The 17,356-nt window shown below is 46.3% G+C and overlaps 1 protein-coding gene across 1 annotated transcript; it reads right to left on the bottom strand.

Annotated features, from left to right (window-relative positions):
* Window positions 1-3,682: 3,682 nt before the first annotated feature.
* Window positions 3,683-17,274, bottom strand: FBXO2 (F-box protein 2). The gene is made up of 7 exons (XM_020979597.1): window positions 17,263-17,274; window positions 15,075-15,388; window positions 10,851-11,128; window positions 7,682-7,811; window positions 7,500-7,595; window positions 6,930-7,065; window positions 3,683-4,877 (listed from the first exon to the last, which is right to left on the bottom strand). Exons 1-7 carry the CDS (start codon window positions 17,272-17,274, stop codon window positions 4,743-4,745), a joined length of 1,101 nt encoding a protein of 366 aa, XP_020835256.1. The 3' UTR covers window positions 3,683-4,742.
* Window positions 17,275-17,356: the final 82 nt, after the last annotated feature.

The following is a 17,356-nucleotide window of genomic DNA, read 5'->3' as shown; positions in this document are numbered from 1 at the left end:
CTTTCTGGGTGGAGAAAACTAGGGGATTCTCCAGTGAAGTTATATAGTTTACTCCTACAATCTTAACGTGCAGGGAGACAATAGTGCAGGAATGGAAGCATTGGGTAGAGGAAGGGAAAGAATCCGAGCCCTAGCTCCTTTTCCAGCACTACTCTCTCCCACAGAGGAACCCAGAAAAACCTGACCCTCAGGCCTCAGTTTTCTTATCTGCAAACTGGGAGGATTTAGACCACATGATTTCTAAGGCACCTTCCAGCATTAACAGTCTATGACCCTATGAAATCACAGAAATTTCCTGTGTTTAACTTCTCTGGACCTCAGTTTACTCTTATTTAAAATAAGGAGATTGTACTGGATGGCTTCTAAATTCTCTTCTAAGTATGAGTTCTAAGATCTTGCTGGACCCATGAAAGCTGACCTGCATAGACTTAATCTCTGGAGCTCCCTTGTCAATCCTGACACCTCGTGGCCACCCTGAGAACTTCTCATGATACTTCAGTACAGGCCAACCTCATTTTGAGTAAACCTAATATTAACTAGTAATAATAGCAGACACATAGCTATTAATTTCACATAAAATATTTCTTTTGAGCCCCACAATAACCCTAGGAGGTATGTGGGACAGGCATTAGCTTTCTACAGATAAGGAGATTGAATCATAGACTTGTCACATAGATTGTGACTTACCCAAGGTCACAGTAGCTGGTAAAACCAAAAATCAAGCTTGGGTCCTCTAACTGAAAACACAATGATCTTACTGTGCCTAGATATCTATTCATAATGATCAATCACATTTACATAGCATTTGAAGGTTCCCAAAGCCTTCACAACAACTCTTAGAGGTGTATGATCTGAGTATCATTTTACTTCTGGGGAAACTAAGTCGGGGGAGATTTAATTTCAGTAGTTTTGCAGAAATGACCAAATCAGGAATTAGGAGAACTTTATTTTTTAAATGTGTCATTAAATAATATGGTTGCCCCAGGAGATGGAGAATTTGTTTACATAAAAATATTGCCTATAACTTTTTATAAATGCATCTCCTCCCTCCTTCCTAGACTTGGAGTCCCAGGACCTCTCTAGATTTTCATTCCAATCCTGCTTGCTAACTATGGGTAAGTTACTTTACCTCCTGAATTCTTTTTCTATAAACTGAGAATAATATTTGCCTTCTGTTATGATGAAAGCACTTTGTAAACCTTATACTACTATGGTTTCTAGCTATCATAATACCTTTCCAAATACTTTGTTCAGCTGTGTCTGACTCTTTGTGACCCCTTTTGGTGTTTTCTTGGCAAAGATACTGGAGTGGTTCTCCATTTCCTTCTCCAGCTCATTTGACAGATGAGGAAACTGAGGCAAAGAAAGTTAAATGAGTTGCCTAGGGTCACACAATTAGTGTCTGAGGCCAGATTTGAACTCAGGAAGATGAGTCCTGAGAATGATGAGCCTGGAATTCTATCCACTGAGCCACCTAGCTACCCCAAAAATGTTGTTGTTAAGTCATGTCCAACTCTTCATGCATGACCCCATTTGGTGTTGTCTTGGAAGAGATACTGGAGTGGTTTGTCATTTCCTTCTCCAGCTCTACAGGGTTAGGATTACAGATGAGGAAACTGATGCAAACAAGGTTAAGTGATTTGCCCAGGCTCACACAGCTAGTAAGCATCTGAGGTCGGATTTGAATTCAGGCCCAGCACTCTATGCACTGTGGCACCACCTAAGGCTGAGTTCAAGTTCTGTTGTCTCAGGACCAATGTCAGAAGACCTAGATTTAGTAGAAACTAATTGGACAAGGGGGCCCAGTGAAGGAAAAGGTAGACCAAGTACAAGCCTATGCTAAGCGACGGTGTTTAAATTTCAGTAAGCATAGCTCCCATATATAGAACTCTTTAAGGCTTGCAAAGCAATTCCCCCACCTCCCCCACCCTGTTATGTCATCTTTGCCTCATACCAAGCCTGTGGGAGTTGGCAATGTGTCATTATTCTCCCCTATTTCAAAGACAGGAAACTGTGGCTCAAAGATGCTTAGGACCTAAACTTTAGGTGACTTGTCACAAAGCTAAGTAAAAATCAGAACTGGGAGTTGAACCCAGGTTTCCTGTTTCCAGGTTCAAACCTCCATCAATGGAAACACAGATGTCTCAGCATTGATGAGTTGGGCTCAGAGAATGCAAACCACCTTAGTTCCTGGCGAAACCAATACCAACTGGTAAAATTAAAGTGTAACCGGGTATTTATAACACAAAGTGTTCCTGTTTTTGTATCCCTGACTGGATAAGAACGTGACTGCCAATGCTAATCCCTTGGTCTGGGGTTATCTCTGGCAACCCCCAGTGGTAGGTCACAAACCCCAGAAGGACAGGACCTTGCTTTAGAGTCTAGGACTAGAAGGCAAAAGTCCTTGTGTCTAATCCTGGCTCTGTCTCTTACTAGATGCGTGCCTGTGGACATGTCACTTCACTTCCAGGAGCTCAGTTTCCTTTTCTGTAAAATGGGAGTAATAATGCTTGTCCCTACCTACCTGCCTCACAGGGTTGCCATTGTCAAGATCAGATTAGTGTATGGATGTGCACCACACAAACACAAGCGCTGGTCCAACCACCTGTGGAGTCCTGCTCACTTCTGGGCACCATATTGTAGGAAGGATGTTGGAAAGCCAGAAAGCATCCTCAGGAGGGCAACCAGAGTGGTGAGGAGCCATCATATGGTCCATTCCATGTGAGAACCATTGAAGGAACTGGGGATGTTTCACATGGGGAAGACTCATGGGGTACATGAAAGCTGTCTCCAAGTGTTTGAAGCCTTGTCATGTGCAAAAGGGATTAGACTTGGTCTCAAATGGCAAAATTAGGAGCTATGGATAGATGGTGCAGAGATAAACAGGCTTGATAATGGAGGAAACTTCTAGGGCAGTCCAAGAGTGAATGTATTTGGGAGGTAGTGGTTTGCACCTCACTGGATGCCTTCAAATACAGGCTAGATGACCACTCGGTGGGTGTGTTGTACTGGGAACTCTTTTAGGATAAGAATCTAGTACAAATTCGGACTTGTAGTAGATGACCACTATGATGCCTTCTTGCTCTAAAATTCTATGAGCTAGTATCTTCTCATCATTGTCCTCTCCCAATTACACCAATTTTGTCACCAGGGGAGAGAACTCTGGTCACCAACTCCAAATCACAGTGCTCTGTAATAGTAAGCACTTAATACATGCTTTTTCATTCATTCATTCATTCTACCTCCCATGTCAATCCTTTTTGTCTGTTGGTCACATCCTCTGCGGAGATCGTAAGAGAGTTTGAAGGGTCCTTGGGGCTCATCAAATCCAACCCCCTCATTTGGCAGATGAGGAAAGTGAGATCAAGAGAAATGGAGTGACTGACTCTAATCCGGTGTCTTCTTCACTGTACGATGGGCAAATCACTTCACTCCTCTCAACCTACTTCCCTCATCTGTAAAACAAGGGGGTTGGACAAGATGGCTTCTAAGGTCCTTTCCTGCTCCAAAATGCAATGATCTTCAGTAGCTTGTCACCCTCAACATGAGACACTCCTGAAAATTTGCTCTCATCTCAGCACAGGGACACATCAGCGAGAGACTCTATCCAACTTGTTACTGGCAGATGGTGCCAGTGGCCTGACCCAGCCACCAAAGGTCCCCAGAGAGAGCCGGGACCCAATGGCAGCAGACACAGTGGTTTTATTAATTGTCCTCCTCCAGAGGCACCAATTCAGCACATTTTAGGTCCCCTCAGCCTCAACCAAGGTGGGTGGCAGAAAAGCCAGATAGCTTATGGACTAGGAATCTGCCCCCAACTCCATAGAAGAAGGAAACTAGCTAACATTGGCTATTAAAGGGTTGAGACCATCCTTTGGAGGAAAAGAGGCTTGACCAATGGAGCCAGGGATGTTAGCAACCACATTTCTAGGCAGGAAGTAGCCCCACCTCCCCATGGGCCACCATGATCAAAGGTGCAACTGCAGAGTGAATGGGAGCTTAATTTATGTAGATAGTGCTGGGGAGAGATGGGCTGGTGTTTCAGCCTCGATTTATGCAAAGATGTAGGAGCTGGGGGGGGGGGCGCATTCCAAGAGGGCTGAAGGAATGGGTTGGGCCAGATAAAGATTTTCTTGGTTTCTCTGGTTCCTGCCTCCGGAATGCTCAAGTATCAGCCAGGCTCCAGGTTCCCAGCTCTCTGATTCTCTTTCTCCTTATCTCCTCCAGCCTTCACAATCCCAGCCCTTGTTCTGTGGCTGCTGAGCCTAGCCCCAGCTCCCAGGCCCTCACATGAGTCCCAAGGCACAACAGAGCCTGGATTGATCCCAGTTCTAGAAACTAAAAGGGTTGGGGCCCAATGAAGCCTTTTTTTTTTTTCCCAGGCATTCTGATCTAATTCGTACTGGCAAACTTTGATCAGAAGAAAAAATGGTTGGGCAGACATGCAAGTAATATGCAGATATAAGCTAATGAGCACTCTTCCCTCACCTTTAGGAGTTCCCATGGGAGCAGGGTATAAGGAGAATGAGAGGGACACCCAAGAAAGAAAGACAGAAATCAGAGAGTGCATAGTGTAGAGACACAAAGCCTAGCTTCCAGCCTCAACCCCCCCCCAGGTTTCCCCAAGAGTCAAGGGCTGAGGGAAGGGTGAAAACTCTAAAACTGAGCCCTTCTCCATCCTACAGAGCAACACCCACAGCTGAGATAGCTCCTAGCCCGAGGGGAGGAGGACCTGGATCAGGTTAGGGGTTCACCATCACACTGCTGTTGGTTACCCGGACACCAAACCAACCCTTCCAGTAGACTGTGTCCTGGCCTCCATGCTCAAAGCGGATAAATCGAACTCCTGGCCCATAGTTTGTGAAGGTGTGAGAGATCTGGGGAGATGGAAAGCAGGGTCATACACACACACACACACACACACACACACACACACACACACACCCTTCCTGGCTCTCAGCAGCACCCATTACAACAAAGGAGACAAAGATAAAACCAAAGCTTTCAAAGCCCCCTCTCTTCCTTTTCCTTCCCAACAGGGACTTCTACATGACAGTTATCCATGTTTTCAGCTTACTCACCACCACTAGACCATAACCTCCATGAAGATAAGGGCCATCCATATCTTCTCTTCTTTATATCATCTCCACCACCACCCCCAATACCTAGCACAGTGCTCTGAACTCATAAGTACTTTAATAAATATTTGTTCACGTATTCATCCCAGCAAACCTGCTCCGTGGCTCCCACTCCTCTCCAGCCTCATTTCTGCCACATTTACTCTAATCTCTCTCAATGAATCCCATCCTTTACAGTATTTTTAAGACCCTTCTTCAACACACACACACACACACACACACACACACACACACCCCTCCCTTCTTTCCCATAGCCTTAATTTTCATAGTTTGAAATAGCTTTCTGACACTTTTCAGGGGAAGAAAGAGTCCCTAAATTTTCTTCCCCTGCAATGGATGCAGTATTGGAGGAACTTGGAGCATATCCCAGCTCCACTTATTTGTTACCTGTGGGACCTGGAGTGATAACCTCTCAGGACCACAGTTAATGGCAAACTCAGGGACCTGAAGTAGATGACCTCTGTGGTCCCTTCCAACTCTGTCTATGATGTTATGATTTTGTACTGAGTTAGAAAATGAATTTCCTGAGTGTAGAGATTGCTCTACCCACCAGTGCTTCCCAAATCCAGTCTTTGAGCTCTGTCCTCCCTTAGTCAGGGCTTTACATACTTGGGACCTGGTTAGCAACAGAGACCGGCTACAGAACTAGGGCACTGTGGATCTGGTTTGGAATCTTTCCAGTCCAAGGAAAGAACTACCTGTCTTGAGCTCTCTTGTTCCCAGACCAGCCTACTTCAACCTTTTTGCCTTTTCTAGCCCTGAAGGTAGGAAACAGCTCTTAGCCCATGAACCTTCTTTCCTTCTCATCCCCCCCCAGCCCCTACCCCTACCACTGACCCCTGTTCTGAGTCAGCCCAGCCCTTCCTCTGTCTGTCCTAGGAGACTATATATATATATATATATATATATATATATATATATATATATATATATATATATATATATATATATATATATATATATATATATATATATATATATATATATATACTTCTCAGATTTCAGGGAGAGAACAGAACTGGTTTCTGAGTCCCTGTCCTTGGGGCTCTAGCCTCCTCCCTACTACTTTGGCCCTGTCCCCATCTCTATCCATTTGCTACGCGGGTTCAAGCCCTAATTTCAAGTGGGAAGGGACCTCAAAGACCATCTAGTCTAAGCTCTGCATGACTAAAAAACCCTCTACAACATCCTTGCTAAGGAATCACCTCACTTTGACTTAAAGATGAGTCCCCTGTCACCCTCTTGGACAACTCCAGTTGTGGGGAAAATTACCCTTTACATTAAACCTCTACAATTTCTCCTCACTATTCTACATTCTGCTTGGTCCCAGGGGTGAGAATGAGCCCATTCCTCTTCCAGGCAACTGCCCCTCAAATCCTTTGAGGCAACAGTCTTGCTCCATGCAAGCCTTCTCTTCTATGCTCCAGGTTACATATAGCAATTCCTTCCAAGGAATTGTACAGATCCCTCCAAATCAGATTACTTCATTTCTTTCCTACTTACTCTATGCTTCTCAGTTAATGATTTTTGTTTTACCCACCGTCACCAGCCATAGGCTGTATGCTCCATGAGGGACTTAAACTTCGTATCTGCTGCCTTCCACCTCTCCTTAGTTTCCTTGCCCCAGAGCTGGCCCCTTTTCTTAGGCTCAGCCAAGGTCCTGCCAGACAGGCCTTCCCCCAACCTCCCCAAGAAGGAAGAAGCCCCCAGCCCACTCCCAGTCCCCTCTGCTCTATGCCTTTGTCTAATTAAGCCCAGGCTGGCCCTGAATCATCATGTTACATTAGTCACCTCACTCCAACCCGACTCTCGGCCCGCCGGCAACGCCACCGTGTCGCTCCTATATTCGGCCAGCACATCATCATTCTCCGACAGCAGTTTCACACACAGCTCATATAGGCAGCCGGCATCACTCCTACTCGAGTACCTACAGGGGAGCCCTCTCCTCAGCCTGGCTCCCAATCCCACCCTTTTCTTCCCTCCCTAGGACTCTTCCACCCTCACTCACTCCCACCTCCTCCCCCTACTCCCAAAGAACCAACAAGTCCCTGCAGGTCTCAGAAGGGGGGTGATAGATTCTACATCCTGGCCACCAGCTCACCTCAGCCATACCCCTTGATCCACCATCCCTTCCTGCCCAGCCTAGTACCCTTCCATCCTCTCTCCCACCCCCTCTACAGAAAGGAGGCCAGCAAGTTACCACAGTTCTCGGAAAGTGGAGGAAGGCATTCCATGCCCTGGCCCACTCCTCAGCCTTAGCCCTCCCAGTCAACTCCAGCTGTTTCCCAGTTGGCAGAGCTGAAAGTTTTCCACCCCACCTCCATGGTTCCTGCATCTGCACCCCAACGGTGTGTCCCTCACCAGTCCTTCACCACGATAGAGGGCTGCAGAGTGTCCATCATTTCTTCCCAGTACCCCTCTGCCTGTAGGTTAATAACTTGGGCTTTGCGGCACCACCTTAGAGAGAAGGGGTTAATGGAAGTGAAACCCACCCCTGGCATCCCGCTCCTTTCCCCTACCCAGGTTCCATCCTGTTCCCTTACTCATAAGAAGTAACAAAGTATTTCTTGACATTCTCATCCTCCGGAAAATCAAAGCCATTGTCTCCAGGAATTTCCTCCACCTTCCAGCCATCTCCACCATTCTCGACCTCTTCCCAGGCCTCGAAATCATCTGTAGGGAGTCAAAAGCAGAGCCTGCCCATCCGTTGCAGCCATGGCACATCTGATTTCCCTTCTTTAAATCAACTGGGCCCAAGGCTGCGTAGTGTGGAGAGAAAAGCGGGTACTGCTTTGGCTTGAGATTGAAAAAGATCTTTAAAAACAAGAAATGTAAACTAGGACTGGCTGCTTGAGAATCCAGGCTTGACCTAGGCCTGGTCTAGTGGTTAGAACAAGGAGTGGGGCTTCTGAGCATCTGAGCACCACCATACCTCCTTTTTCTCCTGGGCCCAGTGAATTAAAGAAGGACAGTCCCTGAGTCATAAAGTACTTTGTTAAGTCACAAAGTACCATCCCTCATTTTTTCCTAGCCCCTATGAATCAATCAAACAAGTATTTATTAAGCATTATGTGCCAAAGCACTATACTAGGCACTAGGGATACAAAGGTAGAAGTGAAACAACCCTTGCCTTCAAACAGCCTAGCCCGTATCCCACAAGCACAAGGAGGGTCTTTGTCCTGAACACTCTGAGCTCTTCCCCAATCCCCCTCACAGAATTTCAGAGTTGTAGGGACCCTTCCTAATAAAGAAAAGAAAAGAAAAGAAAAGAAAGAAATCCTTCTAAAGCATATCTAAACTAAGTGGACATTCAGCCTTTGCTTGAAATGATGCATCTTCCTTCTGGGGAAAAAAAGCCCACTCCTTGCAGGGGCAGTCCATTTCACTTCTGGACATTTCCAATTGTTCAGAAGTTTGTCTTTACACTGAAAGAGCCAGAAATGGGCTCCTAGTTCCTTTCTTCTTTGAGAGGCAGGGAAGTACAAGAGATTTGAATCCACACTTTTAGGACACCTTTCTCCAATAACTGCTTAGACCCTCATTCTCAGAAGGGAAGAAATGGGTCAAATATGGAAGGGATAGTCAACAAATTGGATGACTAAACTAAGATCCCCAAAAAATCACAGCAACCCTTAGGAGTCCAGATTTAGAGGTAGAAAGGATTTTAGAGGTCATCCAGCCCAACTCCCTTATTTTACAGTTGAGGAAACTGAGGTCAGTGATGAAATGATTGGTCATATGGACAGAAAGTGATAGTGCCTGGATACAAACTCAGGTCCTTGACATCTCACAGCTTCTATCTCTATGTTGGGCTGAATCTATTAATATATAATTTAGTATAGATAGATGTAAAGTCCTGCTCTTGGATTAAAAAAAAAAAGCTATAAGTAGAGTATAGGGCTAGACCAGTGGTGTCAAACTAAAATAGAAGCAGGGGCCACCAAACCATACATAAGGATCCCTGTGGGCCACATATTGGCTTAGAAAAACATATTAACATTATCTATGTTCTATTGCATTCTTTAATTAATTCTGTTAAATATTTCCCAATAACATTTTAATCTGGTTCATTATAGCCCATGGGGGATGGGGTAGGAGGACACCTCTGGACTAGACAATAGTACCTGTGGAAAAAAGATCTGGGGCTCTGAGTGGGCCACAGTTCAGTATAAGTCAATATGCCAAAAGAGGGTGTGGTATTTTCAGGCTACATCAGTCCCTATCCAAGGTCCTGAATTCCGTTCCAGGCCCCCACATTTTAGGTAGGACATTGATAAGCTGAGGAGTGTGCAGATGAAGGCAGTTAAGATGGTAGAGCACCTCAATTCCATGGCATAGGAAGATAATTTAAAGGAGCTGGAGCTGGTTAACCTGGACAGGAGATTTGGGCCAGGGATGTGTGTGGCATGGGGTGGGGTGGCATGATCTCTATCTTCAGGTATTTGAAGGGCTGACTCAGGAAAGAGGATTTAGTCTTATTCTCCCTGACTCTAAAGGATAGAACCAAGGGCAGGCAAGTGTTGGTTTGATGTAAGAAGCTTCCATATTTTTGGATACTTTGGATACTTAGAAGCATCCAAGAACACTAGGCAGCCTCAGGAGTAGTGAATTCCCTACTACTGGCTGTCATGAGATCTAGAACTGAAAGTGTCCTTAGAAATATAGTCTAGGGGCAGCAGTGGATAGAGCACCGGCCCTGAAGTCAGGAGGACCTGCGTTCAAATCTGGCCTCAGACCAAACATTTGACACTTACTAGCTGTGTGACCCTGGGCAAATCACTTAACCCCAATTGCCTAAAAAAAAGAAAAGGAAAAAGAAATCTATTCTAACAACTTCATTTTACAGATGAGGAAACTGAGGCACACAGAGGTGGAATGACTTGGCCAGGAATCACACAGTTCTAAGTGTGGTGGGGATATGGGAAGAAAGCTGGGGTTAGAACCAAGAATTGCAGGCTGCTCAGCCTGAAGTTGGCTGGCCACTTGTCAGGGGATACTGAAGAGGTCCTACCTGGATACAGGTTGGCCTGGGTGCCCTCTGAGGTTCCTTCCAGCTCTAAAAATTCTATGGGTCTAAATAAGACATTAGATGCTGGTGTTTAGACACAGACACTAAAATGAGAGTCGAATTCAACTAAGGTTATTTAGGGGTGACCCTATGGAGGTGGTGGGTGAGTAGGGGGATGAGGTGACATGCAAATCCGTGTAGCCTACAGCCTGTCCCCAAACCTATCCACCTCCATTGCCAATGACACAGGCACTTTTATTGCTGATCAATCAGATGTCCCTTTACTTGCCTCAGTTGCCAGGTGGGGGAAGGGTGGTGGTGGTGGTTACAAGTTAAAATCTATATTTCTGACTTTCCTTCCCTCTCTCTCCTCTCTTTTCCCTCCGCTTTTACTTCCCCTTCTTTCTCCCTTCCATCTTCTTCCCCTCCTCTTTCATCTCCCTTTTTCCTTTCCCTCCTCCTCTTCCCTTTTAGTTGCCCCTCCCCTTCTCTTTCCTTCCCCTCCCCTATACTCTCCTCCCTCCCCTTTCCTTCCCCTCTCCTTTCAAGTCCCCTCCCTTCCCTTTATCCTTTCCTCTCTTTCTCTCCCATATCCTTTCTCTTTCCTTTCTCTCCTCTCCTTTCCCTTCCTCCTTCCCTTTCCCTCTCTTCTCTCCTCTCTCCTTCCCTTCACTCCCCTTCCTCCCCAGGTCACTTTTCTTTACCTTCTCCAAAAACGTTCTTGAGCAGATTCCTTTTCCGCTTGCTGAGGAAGTAGAAGAGCATCCAGTTTTCCCGATCCTCCTCAACCTGATCTTCCCTTGCCAGTCCTTCCTGCTGGCACTTGAAGACCCAAAGCGCAGCACCATCCACCAGGGCTTTCCACTGCAGACACACCAGGCGGCATATGTGCACCAGCTCAGTGGCAGGCAGTGAGGCCAGAATTTGGATCAGGACAGGATCGGGCAGGTCATCATGCACGCTTCTTGCTGATCCAGACACTCTGGAGACAGATTGGGTAGAAAAGGGAGGAGAATTCTCATCAGTCCTCTGCCTTGGGATCACAACTTCTCTTCTTCAAGGATCTCCTCTGAAAACAACAGCTAAAAATATCAGCTCCCACTTATCTTTGAGAGACAATACAGTATAGCAGAAAGGGCACTGGGTCTGGAGTCAAAGGACTTAAATTCAAATTCCAGCTCTGATGCGTGACCTTGGACAAGTCACTTAACCTCCTTTAGCTAATTTCCTCTTCTGTTATAGAGGAGATTATGTTGCACTGGTTGGCTTCTGAGGTCTCTTCCAGCTCTACATGTAGGATCCTAGTATCCTCAATTCTGCAAAATAAAATGCTCTGGAAATACTAGGCACTTAAACGATGTTTATTTGAATTGAATAGAATATTCCAAGGATAGTGACAGAGAATACAGTATGTTAGCGAATACAAACACAGGGCTCTTGGGCTCTGAGATAGCAGTACCTCATATTTCTCTAGTGCTTGGAGGGTTTTGCAAAGTACTTTCTCCAGAATGTCCTTGAGAGGTGGGTAGTGCAAATGCTGTTAACCCCATTTTACAGATGAGGAAACTAAGGCTCCAAGGACTTCAAGGGATTGTGAAGGATCCTTAGGATCCAATGATCCTTGGATCTCTAGAGTTAGAAGGGACCTCAGAGGTATCTAGTCTATCTAATGCTCTCCATACAAGACCCAGGAGGGAATAGTAATGTTCTCCAAGTCACACATGGGTAGTAAACATAAGAGGTGGGGTTTCAATCCAGGTCACCTGACATCCTTTGGATCTCCACCAGGCTTCCTCTGAATGTATCATAGCACATTCGATCTAGAGTCAAAAGGGACTTTGGAGATCATCTAGTCCAACTTCCTCCTCTTATAGCCAGTAGACTGAGGATCACAGTGAAGTTCAAGGTCACACAAGTAGTAGACATCAGAGCCAGGATTTGAACTTGGGTCCCATTATTCCAAGTTCAGTACAATTGTACCCATTTCAAGGTCCAGCTCAAATGCCACTTCCTCCAGAAAAAAATTCTTTGATCTTCCCTCCCTACACTGACACAGTTCCTTCTTCTGAATACATAAAACATTGTTATCCTTCCCATATAGTGCTTTATGCTAGAATTATTGATCAACCAATCAACAAGCATATGTGTCAGGCTCTGCACTAGAAACTGATGCTACAGATACAAAGAATGATACAATCCTGCTTTTGAAGCACTTACATTCTACCTATGTATATACCTCATCTCCCTGACCAGCCTGTAAACTCTTCAAGGACAAAAGTCTGGTCTGACTCATCTTCAGGAGTATTTTGCCAAGGGCCTCACACATAATTGGCATTGGATAAGTATTGATTTGAAATGGAATTGTGTGCCTCTTAGGCACTAAGTGCGTATAGGCCCAGCTTTCCCTAGACCTTTGCTACAGTCCTGTGGGATGGAGATAAGAATTATTCCTCCCATTTTACAGGAAGGGAATCTGAGAGAACCATGGGAAGATTTGGATAAAATGATGCAGTGAAGTAATCAAAAAAGGAGAGAAACAGACAATAAGTAACATAGAGGAAAAGAAGAAAATGAAGGAGGTGTAATTGTAGCCAGCAATATTGAGCCCCACAAGAGAGGAAAGGAAGTGCATCTTCTTTATTCCAGATGGGATACAGTGTTGTGAACACCATCAGATTTGGTCACTGCATCACTGTTTTTCTTTGTCACAAAGGTAGGGGTGGAAGAGAATCCAAAAATTACTTTGATATAAAACAAAAAGGCATTGAATGCTATGTGATTATGATAGCCAAGCTTGGCCCTGAAAAGTATACCTTCCTGGCATCTGTACAGAGGTGGAGGACTATGGGTGTGAAACAGCGTGTACTATCAGATGGGATTGATCAATGTCAGTTTTGCTAAACTACTTTCCCCTCCCCTTCTTTTATTTTTATCCTTTTCTAAAGGATAACTCTCAGAGAAGGGGGGGATATCTTGGGAAATTAATGCAATGTAAAAACAAAAAGGATCCATTTTAAAAATTAAAGAAAAAGGACATAAATAGAACTTTTAAAAGAAGAAGTAAAGAGAAGCTGAGCCCCAGAATGGTTTGGTCACTTTCCCTAGGTCACCGAAATTAAAAGCCAGGACTACTCAGGCTTTCTATCCTGTAGATTAGGACATTCTCTTGGGACCAGGACCCAGGTGTCCTAACCACTCCTTTGTCTTCAGGGTCCAGCTCTGGCCCTGGCTGGACACTTGATGCTCTCAGGAAGGCACACCCTGCTCCAGTCATCTCTCCTGGCCCCTGGCCCTGTGCTTTGAACTCAGGATCTGATTACCTCCTTACCCCCCTATCTCTTCCACACACAACTACCTGTATTGTTGCTGGTTGGAAAGTTATCTGGCTCCTGGAAGCTGCCACAAGAGCTGACTCACTCACCTAGATTTGGCCCCTGAGACCAGGGAATTAGTGGACCCTGGGAACAACAGGTCCTTCATTCTGGGGCCATGCAGAGGGTAAAGTGGAGAGACAGTATGGCACCATGGAAAGAATGCTAGATTTGGGATCAGGAAACTTGGGGTCAAGCCCCAGTTCTGCTATTCACTACCTGTGTAACCCTGGGGAAGTCACTGCATGTCTCTAAGACTCAGTTTCCTCATCTATAAAATGAGGGTGTTGGACTAGATGAGGTTAATTCTATGAGCCAAGTATAAAACTGTAGGTCAAGCTATTCAAGAGTGGGAGGATTTAAATTATTAGACCTGATTTAAGTAGGATGGGAATTTAGGGGTCTCGGGCACACAGGTTCAAATACACCTGGACAAGATTCCCTCAGAGGACATTAATCAATCAACAAAGATTTATTAAGGACTTACTCTGTGTCAGGCATCGTGCTGGAGATAAAAAGACAAATAAAACAGCCCCTGCCCTCAAGGAGTTTGGGCATGGGTGGTGGGAAATGAGCAGGGGATAAAATTAATCTTGAGTGAGTCTCAAGGCCAAAGGTCCAGCTGGAGACACCCCCATCTCCCCAAATGTACACACTGACTCAGCAAACGGCCTCTCAACCCATCTAAGGAAGAGCACAGCTTTATGTTTCTCAGCATTAGAATTGTGCCTCTTTGCACACATTCTTGGCCAACCCCCTACCATGGACAGTACTTGGTGGCTTCTCCTTTTCTCAGGGACCTGAATGCAAATTGGTCCTTGCTGTCCTGCTGGCCAGCCTGGCACCACTGAGAGATGATAGTGCCAGTGAGGTAGAGGGGAGCAAGACAGGTATCAGATAGTGAAAGGGGAAGGGAGGAGAGGGTCAGAAAATGGAAGGGAAGGGAGGAAAGGGGATGGGAGGAAAGGTTTCGACGGGAGGGAAAGGAAAGGGGAGAGGGAAGAGAAGAGGTAGCACTCCTTGAGATGCTATAGAGAAGGAGATTATGGGTTACAGATCGAGACAAGAAGATAATGAACCAGCCTGAAAATTAAATAATGTACTTCTCCCTCACACACCTGACTCAGCTTCTCCCACAAACCCCTCCTCCCCAAACTAAGACCGGCGCACAAGCCTAGAGTACTACGTCAGACCCCATTGACATGGGCTCCTTTAGAGAGGCCCACAGGAAGTTGATGGAAGAGGGCCAGAGGGAAATTCGTTCTGTGGCCCACGCTGATGGGGAAACTGAGGCCAGGGGTGCGTAAATTCGGCGGATATCTTACAAAAACCCAAAAGTGCTAACCCCCTCTCCAGACGGCCACCTTCATCTACTTTTCCTGGACATGGAAAATCCCTTTGCTGCCTTCTCTTGTGCCCCGCCTCCCCTTCCTCACCGCCCACTCCCTTGTGGGTCCCCCGAGATCTGGCGACTTCCCTGCCCTGCAAAGCGTTCCCTGGGCCAAGAGTTAATGGGCCCTCTCCGGCTCCAGCCGGGTCTCGTCTCCCTCTCTCTACCTGGTTCTGCGTATTCTTCCATGTCTTCCTGGGGCAGGGGACGCAGCTATCAGTGGACTAGGAGCTACGGATCGCCTCCCCAGATGTTCCTCTCCTTCGGGTCCCAGGCAGCCAGATGCTCCGCCCTCCTCTGCCCTGCACAGACTGTCACAGCTCTGCTCCGCTCTGTTCTCCAGCGCCGGAGCGAGAAGGCTAGGCTGGCCAGCGCTTCTTAAAGGGAACCGCTTCCCCGCCCTAGCCCGCCGAACTCCTCCCCTGCCCTTGGCTCTGGGCCCAACTCGGCTCCGCTGGGAATGGAGGGTCAATACTGGCCCCTACTGCGGCGCATTTCCCTGCTCCATAGTCAGCTGTTTCGCCTTGTAGCGCGTAGAAGGCCACCTAGGAAGCCAGGAGTCCGCGGGGACTAGGAGATCATTTTCTAGGGGCATGAATGGACTGGGGGAGGGTGCCCTTTCAGAAAGAGGTCTAGGATGGAAGTCCGCACCTGCTGAAGTCAGCCAACTATCCTGGCCTAGATGGGGGGGGGGCGACAGAAGGAGGAATAGAAGGGGGAGGGGCTGCTTCTGGATCAAGTTAGATTGTAGAGGAGGCAGTGCCAATGGTCTGGGGGAAGGCTAGAAGTGGAGGGGAGGGGGACAGTGAATGCTGCAACCCAAAGTAGCAAGAGCATTGGCCTAAAAGTAGGAGACATAGGATTCTAGCCCTACTCTGCTGTGTATCACCTGAAGCATATCATTTTAAACCTTTTTGCGCCTCATTTTCTTCCTCTGGAAAACAAGGATCTTGGACTGAGCACTCTCTAAAGGACTACCCGATGCCCCCAACCCAGCTCTTGACATTCTCTGTTCCAAAGGACACCCCTCCCCCACATTCTAAGATCCCTTCCCAGCCCTGACATTCTCTGTTCTAAGGTCCCTTCCAGCTCTGGCATTCTTAGATCCTTCCTGGCTCTGATTTCTCTGTTCTGAGGCCCCTCCAGCCCTGACATTCTAGGTTGTAAGGTCACCTTCATCTCCAAATGTGTCTCCACTTGGGTTAGTATTTGGGGCAGAAGTTGGATAGGAAAACAGCAAATTAAAAGGCAAAAATTTTACCTAATTCTTCCCCTAGGAGAGTGATGATAGTATCTAGCTCCTCTAGACACTTCAGATAATTGGATTTCCCAGAGCGCTATGGAAACCCAAGTGGTTGGGGAGAGGGGCCTGAGGGGAAGGAGGAGGCCAGATTACCAATCTTAGCTCTGCTGATGTGACTTGAGGCAGAAGTGAGGGAGAAGTCACTTCTAGACTTCAGGCCCTCCTCCTCTTTCAAATAAGGGACTTGTATTAGACAATCTCATCTAAGGGCCCTCTTAATTCCTGTATTTGTGTAGTAAAATTACAGGCACACACACACACACACACACACACACACACACACACACACACACTCCCCTGACAGCCTGTTTTCTTAAGAGCCTTCCCTGCTCTGAGAGTCTGAATCAATATTCTAAGATCCCACCCAACTCTGACATTCCTAGTGCTAAAGTCTCTTCCAGGTCCAACTTTCTTTGCTCTAAGAAACCCTTCCAGTTCCAGCATGCCGAATTCTGAAGCCAAGGTGTGCGGCTGCAACACTCCTGAGTGCACGCTGAATCACATTAAAATGTAATTGAGAAATATTTAACCAAAAACTACAATAAGACATAAATAACATTAAATTTTAAAACTAAGTCAACATGCCACACACAGGGATACTTATGTACTGGCCTCCATTTCTATTTGAGATTGACACTATTGTTCTAAGAAGCACCTCCTTCCTCCCTCCAATTCTGACACTATGTTAAGAACTCTCAGAACTCAGTCTATGTTCTAAGGTGATAACCCACACACGTACACTCCAGCTCTGACATTCACCCTTTCTACTCTCACATTCTATGACCTAAGGGTCCTCAGAGCTCAGAAAGACTGTTTTAAGGTGCCACACCCATCCAGAGGCTCAGGCATGCGCGTGCACATACACACTGATATGTTCTAAAAGCTTTCCCAGCTGTTATACTTGGTTGTGAGAGTCTTTACCAATTCTGACATTCTCTGTTCTAAAAGATCCCTCCAGCTCTGACATTCTACGTTCTAAGGCACACGTCTAGCTCTGATGTATTTTCTAAGGCCCTCAGAACTCAGACTCCATGTTCTAAGATGCCACTCACCTGCCCACACATGCACGCACCCTACCACCACCACCCCCATACTCTATCTCTGACATTCTATATTCTAAGCTCTTTCCAAGCTGTAACATTCTGT

The sequence above is a fragment of the Phascolarctos cinereus genome, unplaced genomic scaffold (assembly GCF_003287225.1).
Source record: "Phascolarctos cinereus isolate Bilbo 61053 unplaced genomic scaffold, phaCin_HiC Scaffold_726;HRSCAF=1367, whole genome shotgun sequence".
In the NCBI taxonomy this organism is placed as follows: Eukaryota; Metazoa; Chordata; class Mammalia; order Diprotodontia; family Phascolarctidae; genus Phascolarctos; species Phascolarctos cinereus.
This window is presented reverse-complemented; position numbering and strand designations above follow the sequence as displayed.